Raw genomic sequence first — 14984 nt, 5'->3', positions numbered from 1 at the left:
TTCTAATTTCTATCCAGGTACTAGGTACCAGTTGTTCATTTCATTGGAATCCTTCTATTTCTTGTGACTTATCTCTCATTATCCTTACAAGATGGCTGCACAGATTGATTCATGTGGCCTTTAATGGATCACCATTACAGAAGAGGAATCTTTTGCTTGTCATTCTCTGTGTCACTAGTTGCCTGGTTGAATTGTTCTTCAGAGGACATTGTTTGGGCTGGTGTGAGGACTACTGCTGATACTTTCCAATCTTATTACTTCATGATTTGATAGTTTTTGCTTCTAAAGGTTTTCAACTATCCCATGCAGCTATTTTGACCACATTGGTTACACTTTAACCAGAGGTGAGAATTTTCCTCAATCATATAGTTTATTTTTTACTGGTTACCACTATTTGGCTCAGTCAGGTGTGTCTTCTCAATTCTGCACTAGAAAGCTCTTCAACTATAATTATTACAGGTTGCAATTGGATCTGCCAAAATGGTTTTACCTTATTATGAATTACTGCTCATGGATAGTTGTGTATAGAACTAAAGGAGATCCTACCTATACTGATAGACACTTACCTCCATTCATTGATGTTTCATTTTCTGTCAAAACTCAGTGTGATAGTTTGGTAGGATTGAATGGAGTGAGTCACGTGTAATAAAAGAGTATATGTCACACTCTTGTTGTTGGAGAACTGTTGTGTGATGATTTTCATGCAGTCAATTTCAGACAAGTGACAACTTCAAGGCTTGTGGAATGCAAACACTTTTTGCATATAGAAGGCAGGCCAGAATGAGAACAGTCATTTATATGAGCAGAGTTAAGTATCTCCTGGAAATATATTTTTAGTGTGTGAAAACTATAACTTTCAGGTGGCTGTGCTCACAGTATGTATGCCATATCTGGATGAATATTCCAACTCATTCAAACACGATTGGACCAACCTTTATGTTTTTCTTACCATTTGTCTTCCTAGAGTGATTTTGATCATCTATACCATTCAGTGTCAGGTTCTTCTGATTGCTCCTCATTGGCTGGCTCAAGTCTGGTTTCCCTAAATACTTCAACTCTATATTGTCTTCTTGCTGTCACTTTCTCTCACTTTGTCATTTCTACATCACCCTCAGTCACCAGTGTTTCATCCTGTCCTTCCCACTCTATGTCTTCATTTGCCAGGTCTTTGTTTAGGAGTCTTTTATTGTCTCAAGGAGTCACTTTCTCTTTAGCTCATACCATTTGCACTTCCTCATTGACAGTTTATCAGTGTAAATGGAATACCTTCTGCTGTTGATCATTACAATGTGGTTTTCTCAACCTTCTGTTTCTCTTATTACTTATTTTCTTATTTGGCTGTGTGAGCATGGGACTTTGGTCTTGTCTATCATGATATTGAGTAGCCTTATCACACACCTTTTTCATTGGCACTAATTTGTCTCTATCTCCCTATCCTATCCATATTGTTAAAGTCCTTCCAGATTTGTAGGCTTCCTTATTGAGCAGTTCTTCTGGATTGGGATGTCATTGTGGTTTTTCACTGCCTTACTTTACCTCCATTTGAATCTTTGTCCTCATTTTCTTTTTTTTACTTGTTCCTTCAGATCTTCTTCCTACTCATATTAGCCTGTGATGTCATCAGTCTGATATATTTGCCATTAATATCTCCCACACACTGTACCATTCCTCACATGTTCCCCTTTATTCAAATTGATCTTTCCTTCCTAAAGTTTCACAGTTTTGCCTTCTTCAGTTTCTGACTTTCATTCTCAGTCTGATCAAAATAGGCTTTTATGTCCCATATGTGCTCTTTGTTGTCACCTTTCCTGCACAGCTTCTTATTGTGGTTCTTGTTCACACCTTTTCATACCCTGGCAGTGTTTCTCTGTTTGTAACCTTTCACCTACATCATTTACCAATTGGATTCAGATTTTGATTCAGTTAGCTTTTTATTTCTTCAAATCTGTACCAGGTGTTATCATATCAGGCACCTTACCTTTTCTCTGGTGTCTTGCCTTTGTTGTTCATTGGACAAAATTCTTCAAGTGAGCATGTGAAAAAATACATATATGTTAAGTTCCCACTATTTACATTGGGTGGTTGTTTCTTCCTTGTTGGGATACTGTTTACCACTTATTGTAATTATTCTAACTATTGTGAGCAATGTAACTGGGTAAGTTGTCTTTTTTATGTATATATTTTACTTTCTTTTAGGGGTATGTTCTTTTACTGTTAGGATCTTGCTCTTTGTTAAGTGTTGCCTGTCTAGCTATTCTTAATGCCTCTCAAATACAAATTGTATAACCATGCTGCTATCATAAAATAATACTTTCCTTTAGCACATTTTTGAGATGGGGTGCTCCATAAGATCACTTGTAGGTTTTTTCCTTGCAGTATATTTGTTTCATAAGTATGCTCGTTCTGGACCATACTAACTTATGGACTTATATGAGTGAGGCAGTAGGAGATAGCTGTACATCCCTGCCATTATTTGGACTGAATAAATCAGAGATGGTTTGCATTTCAAAATAAGGTTTTTGTGGTCATCCAATTCATTGTTTCCAGTGGTGACATAAATCCAGACTCTCCACCACATTAATCCCCTACTTTTCTTTGAGTGGAGAGTGGAGTATGGGAGTCCTTGCCGTGTCACTTTCCAGTTCCAAGCCAAAGGAGTGGTGGACCATGGAGATCTTATGCAAATAACTAAATGTACAACTATATTAAGTTGAGAGTGGAGTGGTGCAGCTCTGCTGGTGTAGATGATACTGGTTCTTCGTTCATATGCATCATATATGTCTGTTGGGCACCAAGGGATTGTACCCAGGTTCAATGACTATCTGAATGGTGATGTTGTATATGGTTTTAGAGGCAGTTCACTTCCATGTGGGGATATAAGGTAGTTTGTTATATGCCCCAATGCTATATGGTCTTGTCTGAGGAGATGCTGTTGCTTTGATATTGATCCATCAAATTGAAATTCACTCCTTGAATTGGAATTCCTCATTCTACCATCAGCTGGATGTCTGTTCCAGGTATTGGTTTTGGATTTCAATCAGGACCAATCAACACAAATCCTCACATGTGTTGCCTGTTACTACTGTCATTCACAATGTCAAGTTTTTTGGATTGCCCTTTTGCCAATTTTACAGATGAGTTTGCACATTACGTAATTCCTTTCTATGAAACTTGAGGTGAAGATGGTTGTGTACCCTTCTTCTTCCACAGATTGAAGGTTATATTCCCAATGCCACTTGGTTTTGGACTAAGGTTGACTAGGTAGAGGATTCATCTACAGCCTATCTTTCAGGTTTGAGAGCATGTTCTTAGATGATTCAGATTCAATCCCATCATTTTCTATCCTTTTTTGGTTTTCTTTCTTTTTTTCCTACCTGTGTGTATGACACCTCTTTCACATTTTGCAAAGTGTATACCTAATGCAGAAGTAGTTTCTCAAGAAAGATTTGTTATTACAAGGATCATCAGTGTAGGGTATTCTTCAGATTCACCAGTTTCTGCACCTATTCATTGTTGGATTCCAGCTAAACATGTGAGAGGAGGTAATGTACCATACTGAAAGTTATAATTTTCCTGTACTGAAAATATATTTATGAAAGATAATTATTTCCTCTTACACTGCTCACCCTTCCATCTTCATTGAAAACCAGGGCTTCCTTTTTTGTCTAAACTGGAAGTGATAGTTTGGTAAAATCAAATAAGGAAGCCACATGCATCAGGAGTTTGCATTGCATCCATGTTGTTGAATGGTTGTTCCATGACAATTTGCATGCTACACACACTCTCTCTCTAACATTAAAAGGATGTTTTTCTTGTTTTGTGCACTTGTACCATGCAGAAACTTGTTTTCCAGTGTGTCTGGTATTGTATTATTACTTTGTTCACTCTGAACAGTGGTATTGTAAGTGACCTGGTAATTCCCCACTGATTTTGAGTATTCTCTCATTGTCTTGAAAATGGTTAATTGCCAGAATTCTTTACTTCCTGGCATGACTGTTTGTATTATAAGGCCTTTACAGGTTATGTCTATACTAATGTATATTGGGGTTACTTGCAAGTGACATCAAGACGATAGTTTTTATTCTCAAGGGTGTCTCTTTACTAATTGGCAGGTGATGTATACATTATAGATCTGGGCAGTCAGTGGTATTTTCTAATAAATTCAGTGATCTCATTGAAAGATTATAGTTGATTATCACAGTGTTCATTCAACCATGTTGTGTTTACCATTCTTCTAGTCAGCAGCAAAATATTAGTGCAAGCAACTGATGCCCTCTGTAATGTTGCTATAACAAAAACAAGAAATGAAGTTTGAGGGCAACATTTTGGTTAACTGGAATAATTGGGAACACTTTGATTAATTTATTTCTTGTTACAGTTTATGTAGTCGTAATTTCAATAAAATTATTTTTGGGATAATAAAAATATAACAAAATGCTGATTACAGTTAGTTGATTATTTCAGTGTAACCATTATGCAGGTTGATTAGTTTGAGGCACTGTAATCACTGCTTATAGATAACTAAATCATCTAGTTCTAATAAATTATTAATATTTACTTTTAATGTTTTATCTGTATGTACATTATTCTTTCAAATTGTCTTGTAACTAATTACAAATAACACTTTTTTGTCTTTTAAAAGTAAAACCACGGTGAACATCAGTATAGAAGCCATGCAGAAGACAATAGAGAGTTTAGATTTAAATGACTTACAAAGAAAACGTTTGGTAGACTTCTTGACTCAAAAGCAGAAGGTTAAAGAGTTAAATAATGACGACTTCCAGAATTTAGGTGAACTAGGTGCTGGTAATGGTGGAGTTGTGACTAAAGTTCTTCATAAACCAAGTGGAGTAATCATGGCCAGAAAGGTATCTGTCCTCTTCTGTATTTTGTGTGTCAGAACTTGTTCACATGACAGATGTCCTGGTTAAACATACAATTGGGAAAGTATCCTTATCAGAACTAATATTGTCTTTTAGCATGTTCATAAGTAAACCTATTTATTCTAAAGAACAGAACGTTTTAAAGAAATTAACATTAAGGGTTAAAAAACATTCAGTTGAATCAGTACTTAGCTTTGTACTGAAGACATGTTTGGCTTTTTTAAACAACATGCTTCATTAACATGAAAAAAAGTGAATAGTCAGAAGCATGACAAAATTATTATTGTTGTTGGTTTACATGATTGAAAAAATAAATTATTTAATGAACTTGCTATGTATATTGCAATTAGTTATAAAAACCAGTTTTTAGCTAGTACATGAATTGGTATTAAATAAGAAGGTTGTTTGTTCTTTAAGTGTTCTTTAGTAATTTTATACATGGGTTTGTGATTAGATTTACATTATATATTTTTCAACTTTGGTACTTTTAATATACCTGATTAATTAAAAACTAAATAAAATTTTATTTTGCAGGAATATGCTGAAATCTATATAATGTTTCTTTAGATACTAAAGTCATTTATAATACTTTAATAAGTTTTCTGTAATGTACAGTTATAAAATAATACAATGTAGCTAATATAAGGAATAAAAATAATACAATATAGCTTATATAAGGAATAAAAATAATACAATACATCTTATATAAGGAATAAAAATAATACAATATAGCTCATATAAGGAATAAAAATAATACAATACAGCTTATATAAGGAATAAAAATAATACAATACATCTTATATAAGGAATAAAAATAATACAATATAGCACATATAAGGAATAAAAATAATACAATATAGCTCATATAAGAAATAAAAATACTACAATACAGCTTATATAAGGAATAAAAATAATACAATATAGCTTATATAAGGAATAAAAATTATACAATATAGCTTATATAAGGAATAAAAATAATACAATACATCTTATATAAGGAATAAAAATAATACAATACATCTAATATAAGGAATAAAAATAATACAATACAGCTTATATAAGGAATAAAAATAATACAATACATCTTATATAAGGAATAAAAATAATACAATATAACACATATAAGGAATAAAAATAATACAATATAGCTCATATAAGAAATAAAAATACTACAATACAGCTTATATAAGGAATAAAAATAATACAATATAGCTTATATAAGGAATAAAACTTATACAATACATCTTATATAAGGAATAAAAATAATACAATATAGCTTATATAAGGAATAAAAATTATACAATACATTTTATATAAGGAATAAAAATAATACAATATAGCTTATATAAGGAATAAAAATAATACAATATAGCTTATATAAGGAATAGAAATAATACAATACAGCTTATATAAGGAATAAAAATTATACAATACATCTTATATAAGGAATAAAAATAATACAATATAGCTCATATAAGGAATAAAAATAATACAATATAGCTCATATAAGGAATAAAAATAATACAATACAGCATATATAAGGAATAAAAATTATACAATACATCTTATATAAGGAATAAAAATAATACAATATAGCTTATATAAGGAATAAAAATAATACAATATAGCTTATATAAGGAATAGAAATAATACAATACAGCGTATATAAGGAATAAAAATAATACAATACAGCGTATATAAGGAATAAAGTATAGAAATAAGCAACATGGAGTGTATGATAAATTAACAATAACCTGATAAGGATCTTTTAAATTAAAATGTTAGACATGACAGTTTTATTATGTACACATACCACTTTTATTGGTGTCTCAAGTATATCTCTACTATTATTACTATTGCTAAAATGAAAAATAACTTCAGGAAACTCATAAGAAGCAAGTAATTCATACTTTATCTTTTGTTTGAGTATTCTGTCTTTATAATAACAGTATGTGTTACTGATGATATATTAAACTATTTATTAAGAGTATCCATCATTAAAAAAAAAAGTTGTATAAGACCATTGTTGATGTACACAGTACGTACAGTTATGTTTAACATGACAACTTGTTATGTGTTTACTGTATACAGTAGTTATGTTTAACATGGCATCTTGTTATGTGTTTACTGTATACAGTAGTTATGTTTAACATGGCATCTTGTTATGTGTTTACTGTATACAGTAGTTATGTTTGACTTGACATCTTGTTATGTGTTTACTGTATACAGTAGTTATGTTTGACTTGACATCTTGTTATGTGTTTACTGTATACAGTAGTTATGTTTAACTTGACATCTTGTTATGTATTTTCTGTATACAATAGTTATGTTTAACTTGACATTTTGCTATGTATTTTCTGTATACACTAGTTATGTTTAACTTGACATCTTGTTTTGTATTTTCTGTATACAGTAGGTATGTTTAACTTGACATCTTGTTATGTGTTTACTAAAGAGAGCAGTTATGTTTACTGTTATATCTTGCTATGTATTTTCTGTATACAGTAGTTATGTTTAACTTGACATATTGTTTTGTATTTTCTGTATACAGTAGTTATGTTTAACTTGACATTTTGTTATGTATTTTCTGTATACAGTAGGTATGTTTAACTTGACATTTTGCTATGTATTTTCTGTATACAGTAGTTATGTTTAACTTGACATCTTGTTGTGTATTTTCAGTATACAGTAGTTATGTTTAACTTGATATCTTGTTATGTATTTTCTGTATACAGTAGTTATGTTTAACTTGACATATTGTTATGTGTTTTCTGTATACAGTAGTTATGTTTAACTTGACATCTTGTTATGTATTTTCTGTATACAGTAGGTATTTTAACTTGACATCTTGTTATGTGTTTTCTGTATACAGTAGTTATGTTTAACTTGACATCTTGTTATGTGTTTTCTGTATACAGTAGTTATGTTTAACTTGACATCTTGTTATGTGTTTTCTGTATACAGTAGTTATGTTTAACTTGACATCTTGTTATGTGTTTTCTGTATACAGTAGTTATGTTTAACTTGACATCTTGTTATGTGTTTTCTGTATACAGTAGTTATGTTTAACTTGACATCTTATTATGTGTTTTCTGTATACAGTAGTTATAACATCTTGTTGTGTATTTTCTGTATACAGTAGGTATTTTAACTTGACATCTTGTTATGTGTTTTCTGTATACAGTAGTTATGTTTAACTTGACATCTTATGTATTTTCTGTATACAGTAGTTATGTTTAACTTGACATCCTGTGAGGTATTTTCTGTATACAGTAGGTATGTTTAACTTGACATCTTGTTATGTGTTTACTAAAGAGAGCAGTTATGTTTGCTGTTATATCTTGCTATGGGTTTGCTATGAGGAGTATATATGTTTTTTGATGCTTTGCTCTAGGTTTAATATACTGTATATATGCTTCCTTGACATCTTGTTCTGGTTTTCCATAGAGAGTAAGTTATGTTTCTTTGACATTTTTCTGTGGGTTTGCTACAGATTAGTTATGTGTCCTTGACATCTTGTTATGGGTTTAGTACAGAGAACAGTTATATTTTTTTGACATTGTGCTATAGAAAGCAGTAGTGTTTCCATAATATGCTACTGTGGGTTTATTGGATCACATAATGCAGTTTCACAGTAGTTTTAAGATGTTTCTAAATTACCTGTTGATATTTTTAGTTTACTTGCAGTGTTCTTTCCCTCTGTGAAAGATAGCACTGCTTATTAGTCTGTGAGATAAAAGACTCACAGGTGAATACATTTTGTGTGAGTCATACATTGTGGGAAGCATCCTGTGTGATAGTAAAAGTGAACTAGTTCTAACCTTGAAGCTATTCCTGGCACTTATTGTGTTTTTTAAGTTTTCATAGATTGAAATAGTTCTTTCCAAGAACTGAGTTATAAAATATATTAACACTAAATAATAATCTACATGTATTCAGAATTGATACTTTCACTTTGTTATCTCTCTAAGCTTTATTTTATGAGTGAATGTTTAGGTGTGAATTTATCTGTCATGTTTATCTTTTTTTTTAATTTAGGTTATATGTTTATATTTTTTTAATAATACATGGTCTAAAATCATGTAAAACATTCATATAGTTAATTGTGTGAGACCTCTTTCACTGCATATATGTATAAAATATACACCTTCCATTATACATGTCTACAAAGTTCACCTCAACAATTGTTTCAAAATAATCAAACAATCTATAAAAGAAATGTCCATTTTTAAAGTATGGCTGTTTTTCATTCAGTTTGCAACTTAATGTCTTGCAAAAAGTGCAATAGAAGATTAAATTACTTGTAGATATTTGTATTTATCTCCTGTGTATTTTGTTGTTGAGATCATAAGGTACATCTAATTCCAAAAGATATGGTAAAGTTTTGTATTTATGTTTTGTTAATAGCTTATTCACTTGGAAGTCAAGCCTGCTATTCGGACACAGATACTTCGAGAATTAAAGGTGCTTCATGAGTGTAATTCTCCACATATTGTTGGATTCTATGAGGCTTTCTATAGTGATGGAGAAATAAATATTTGTATGGAATATATGGTAAGTAAAATAAATATTTGCATGGAGTATGTAGCAGATCAAATAAATACTTGTATGGCCTATGTAAAATTTTATGGATAATGATTGATTACTATGTTGAAGTTAATCTTTTAGTGCAGGGGTGGGCAACTTGTGTTTCATAGTGGCCACAACTGTGACTAATAAAAACAACGTTGTCCACATTATTTAAGAAAAAAAAATGTTAGTTTAATCAAAATAATTGTATTTCATCTAACCTTCATTGTGAAACTTGATGGGGGTTTTCATTAACAAGTTTCATGAAATTTGGCTTAATATCTATGCTCAATGAGTATCTTAGCTCTGCCTCTAAATTTATGTCAGTAAGCCGAGATCTGTATCTAGACTTGAGAAAATCTAGCATAGAAAATGTTGACTCACACAACCATGTGGATCCAAACATGAAAAATAGTTTTGAAATTGCTATCTGTAAATTTGGAAGACTTGTATATCAGAATCATGAACCGCATCTCTGATAGAACATTTTTGTTTACCTTTATGTGTTCTACACTTTGCAGGGTAACCATTTCTTCTTCAAATCCACTCTTATCCAAAGACAGAAAAGATGTAATTTCCCAACTGAAATTTCCTAAGTCATATTGAAATGGATCATGCAAAAATTGAAATATCAATTTTAAATTCAGAGAAATGTGATTCAAATTTTTGAGATAGATTTTTTGATCTGGTTTACATTGAGATCATCTTTAGAATCAGAGAAATCATAGTCCTTATTATTTTCTGGAAAACTATTCAAATTTGCAAAATGTGTCAAATCATTTTCTTGTAATTGTTCCACAAGGAGGTTTAGCTTTAATAAAATTCATGGATAGACTGTGATTGTTTGCTTATTATTTTACCTCTTCCCTGAAGATTCGTATTCAAATCATTCAAGTTTACCATCATATCGCACTGAAAGTACAAACCACACTGCCATGACAAAGTTTCAATTTCAGGGAAATTTTCAATCTTACCTTTTTCAACAAGATAATTTTTTGTTTGAGGGAATAAGGAAGTAAATCATTCCAAGACTTTTCCTTTATTTAACAATCTTACATTTCGAAAATCAGTAAGATAATCAAAAGTCACTGCTTTTCTTCAAAAACTTAACAAACTGTCTATGGATATAATTCACAATTTTTACAATAATGTTCATCAAATTTCTCAATTCATCACTTTTAGACATCTGAGCACATAAATTTTCCTGATGCAAAATGCAATGGAAAGATGGCAGTGTGGACTTCACATTATTTTCAATTAAATGCTGCTTCAAAAGAGAAACAAATCCTAATTTTGCTCCAGTCGTGGCGGGAGCACCGTCTGCTGTGACAGAAACCAGTTTTCTAAAATCCAGATTGAATTTTTTGACATTTCAAGAAATTTTTCAGAGATGTTTTTTCCCACATGTTTGATCTTGTACTCCACAAAGGCCAAGCTTTTCTTCCATCACTTGAAGATCTGAAGTTAGATATTGAACCCAAAGTATAAACTGTGTAGTGTCACTAACATCTGTTGACTCATCTAGTGCTAAAGAAAAATACAAACAGTCTTTTTGTTGTTCAAGCAACTGATTTTCTGTTTTTTTATAACTCTAGCATTCTGCAGATGATTGTTCTTCGACTTAATTGCAAATTACTTACCTTTTGAAGAATATCATATTTTATTTTTGAATCATAATTCTCCAACAGTGTTTCAGTGACTACAATCAATATTTCTTTTACCAGTTCAGTATTAGAAAATGATTTCTTTTTTTGAGCTAGAACCTGAGCTACCATATAAGCTAGCTTACGTAACTAATTCTATCAATGATAAAAGTCTTTTTAGGCTTTTCTTTTGTTCATGAAGTTGTGCTTTCAGACAGCTAATTTCATTCATACGATTTTTACTATCAACTGGAAATTTTACATCAAATTTGTTATGAAAATTGTTAAAGTGTTGCTCAAGGTTGTATACTATATTAAAAACTTTGTTAAACACACACTGGTTTATTATTTGCTTCAATCACTGTAAATTTCAACTTCCAACTTTCATTAAATTCTTGTTCAATGTTTTTCCAGTCACGCGCCATTCTCAATTCGTCAGTAATGACAGAACCAATTAAATTATCCTTATTTTCTGAGTGTTCACCATCATCTGGATTCTTTTGTTTTCCAATTATCTACTTATCTATATTATGGGATTAAAAATAAAATATATTTAAACACTTGAAAGTTGCACAATAAAAATATGTTTGCAAGCACATGCAAAACAATGCACACTCAATTACAAACATCTAAACCAGACTGACATTACAAAATGAGCGGAGTCTGTGGCAGTGATGAAGGGCGTGACACTAGTGATGACATGATGCAGTGCAGTTGCTGGTTACCAAATTTGTGATAAAAAATAAATGATGAAAAAAGTTGATTCCTAAACTTGAGCTGACCACAACTGTGCTGTCCACTGGCCACATGGAGTTGCCCATTTCTGTTCTAGCGAGTCATAGATGACCTTGATTTTTTTTATGATGCTAGAATATGGGGCTCATTTACCAGTCATACACATAATTGATGTAGCTCATTGTGTGGCTTTGCACTCACACTAAACAATATATTTTATTAGAAATATTTCACCACTTAAAATCAGTTTTAAAGTTCTTTCTTACTTGTGGCTTGATGAGTTTCTATTTGTCTGCTTTTTCATGAATGGAATTGAAAAAGCAGTGTTTTAGTTTATGATGACAAGAAGTCAACTTGAAGTAAAAATGTCAGAATGGCTGGTGTGGGTATTAAAACTTTAATTAAAATAAAGTACAGAACAATGTTAACCTGAAGATGACCTAAGAAGATCAAAATGTTGTCCTGTACTTTATTTTAATTAAATGTGAAATGAACAGCATAAACATAGTAGGTTTCAGAACTGTATTGGACTGCAACTGCTTGTTCAAAGAAAAGGAAACAATATTTTGGCTTCTTTACTAAGGTATTTTCCAGTTCATTATAGATATGTGTGTAACATTTGATAAAGGTAAACACATCCGTGTGATGATGCTGAGGCTATGTGGGTAAAGCAGGAGTAGTGTTTGGCTGGAACTCTTCAGAGAATATGGTGACATCACAGTCCTACTGACAGTACCCACCAATTTAACAACATGACCATCACAAGTGTTTGCTGTATGGAGTTTGTGATTCATTTGAAGAACAAGAACTAGTTTATTTGTAACATTGTTTCATTTGAACTTTCATTTTAAAAAAAACATTGTCATTTCTTTTTGTGTTAAATCCATAATAAACGTTTTACAGGTGAAATTCACATATTAATTGTTTACATAATGTATCAGTTAATGCTTAAATAGAATATTGTTTAGTGTATAAAAAGAGTCTATATTGTTACTGTGCTAAGAATTGAGGTTCAGTGTCTGTTAAAGGAACAGTACATGTAGCCCCTTTTGTGTCTTTATTGTTTACAAGAAACACCTCTTCTTATTCAGTGTACTTTAGTTCATTTACTGTAATTACATTTACTTTTATTTTCATTTATTAGCAAGGTTAAATATTAACATGGATGTTTAGGAAGTAAAAGTTTCCCTTTATTATCATGGTTGATATTTATAACTTTCTTTAAAACAATCCTCTGAGGTAGATTCAAGTACATAATGAGGGGACCTCTCAAAGAAGGTTCTGTACTCTCAGTTTACCTCCTCTGGAATCTAAACATCCACCCATGTGTTTGCAAAGCATGGCAACATGGTGGTTAAGGGTCCAACCCCAGTACACCACTTTCATCTTGAATTCCTGTAGATGGGTGGCCCCCCACTATGGTTAATCAGCTGGTCCTCTTAGACAAGGATCACTTGAGTATCAGAGTTGGCCATTTTCAGTGGGTGTTTAGGACATTGTGTGATGCTGGTGTTTGGGTATAGTGCTCATAAAACCATGGCATTGCTGCAGTGTCCTTGTTTGGCATTGTAGTGCATTCCCTCATAGGACTTCATGGTGGGTGAGGTCAGTTGGCACTGAAATTTCCTCTTTTTAATATGGATACCCCAATCCATGAAAAAAAACCAACTGAGAAAGAAAATGAATTATTAGAAAATGACCACACATGGACGATTTTACACAGTCACCATCACAGTCCGATTCCATGTCGATTTCTCGTCCTTCATTCATTACCTGAGAAATCTTTAGAGCAGTTGTCTTCATATTTCATTCAAAAGAGAATGGAGGGGCTGGCTGCTCCCCCTCCTCCCAGTCAGTCAAGAAGTTGCACTCTGGAGACATTTTGATGGAAACATCTACACCAACACACCAAACTCCTACTGAATTTAAAGGTCATTGGAGGATATACCCATCAAGGTTACTTTCCATGCTATTTTGAATTCCTCAAGAGGTTTTATTATTGAGAGGTATTTGAAGAACATTCCTTAGTAGGAGACCCTCGCTTGTTTCTCCAGCCAAGTAATTTCTGCTGTGCACCATATCTCCTCTTGTAAGGACAGAATAATCACAACAAGTGTTCTTGTCTTCATGGACATCACTATGTTCATTTGCTAATATGAAGGTAGGTTGCTTGAACTGCAAAGTACAACCAGATATTACCAACCCACTCTTATGTTTCCTGTCTCAGTGGTTCATTTATTCTTGTGGTGGTTCTTTGATTTGTGCTTGTTGTGCTGACAAATATTACAATGTCTGGAATCTTGCTGTGTTAACTTTAGTGGTTCTCACCTCTCTTATTTTTTCCTTGCCTTAAGTGGATGGAGGAGAAAGAGGTTCAACATTTTAAAGCTGTGAACAATATTTCCCACTCTGAGACTCAGACGTTATTGTCCCCCACTCCATCTCAGACATATGCTTGTGCACTGTGTTCCACAGCTATAGCGTGAGTGCAGACAGATCTTTCTGTGCTTTCAACAGAGTTGTTCTACAACCATGTGGAGAGTCTTTTCCCCTCTATGGTGAAAAGAGTTGACAAATGAACACCTATCTCTGTTTCCACCATACCCTCCAGTGGCTTCCTGGATTCACTTCCATTGTTTCTGGCTTCTGCACGGTGTCTTCTTCTTTGACTCCTAGGTGTAGAACAATTATTTGTTCATGCCCTCAGTTGCTGAAATCTATGTCCACCAACAGAGACCTGCCCACTTGACCCAATTTTTCTACCTAAGTAAAAGTGACCACTTGGATATAGTGAAACTGCCTAGGTTTCTTTTCTAATGTGAATAGTATTAAGGCTTTGATTGATTCTTATCATCCTATCTGTCCTTCCTTACAGGAAACATGTTTGAAACCTTTTGATACAGTCACCTTTCAACAGTTTTCTTTGTACTAAAATGAAAGGTTATGTAATGGATGACTGCATGGATGGGTGGCACTGCTGCTTGAACAGCATGTGTCCACCCTGTCTTTGCTACTTGATACATCTTTAGAGGGTATTGCCATCCGTGTTTCCTTGAGTTATGCCATCACTGATTGTTCTTTCTACTTGTGTCCTGGAAAGACCTATGATCAATCACTTTGATGCCCTCATTGAATAGTTGCCATCTCCCTTGTT

At 32.5% G+C, this 14984-nt stretch overlaps 1 protein-coding gene across 3 annotated transcripts in view; it reads left to right on the top strand.

Annotated features, from left to right (window-relative positions):
* The window catches only part of LOC143249937 (dual specificity mitogen-activated protein kinase kinase 1-like), a 77842-nt gene that overhangs the window by 24596 nt on the left and 38262 nt on the right, over nucleotides 1-14984 (top strand). For all 3 annotated transcript variants that reach the window (XM_076500552.1, XM_076500553.1, XM_076500556.1), the window contains 2 exons: nucleotides 4643-4868; nucleotides 9291-9437. In XM_076500552.1, coding sequence (XP_076356667.1) covers nucleotides 4643-4868; nucleotides 9291-9437 — 373 coding nt within the window. The remainder of the gene's footprint in view (nucleotides 1-4642; nucleotides 4869-9290; nucleotides 9438-14984) is intronic.

The sequence above is a fragment of the Tachypleus tridentatus genome, chromosome 4, assembly GCF_004210375.1.
Source record: "Tachypleus tridentatus isolate NWPU-2018 chromosome 4, ASM421037v1, whole genome shotgun sequence".
NCBI lineage: Eukaryota > Metazoa > Arthropoda > Merostomata > Xiphosura > Limulidae > Tachypleus > Tachypleus tridentatus.
The sequence above is the reverse complement of the archived record's forward strand: the minus strand, read 5'-3'. Positions and strand labels throughout refer to the sequence as shown.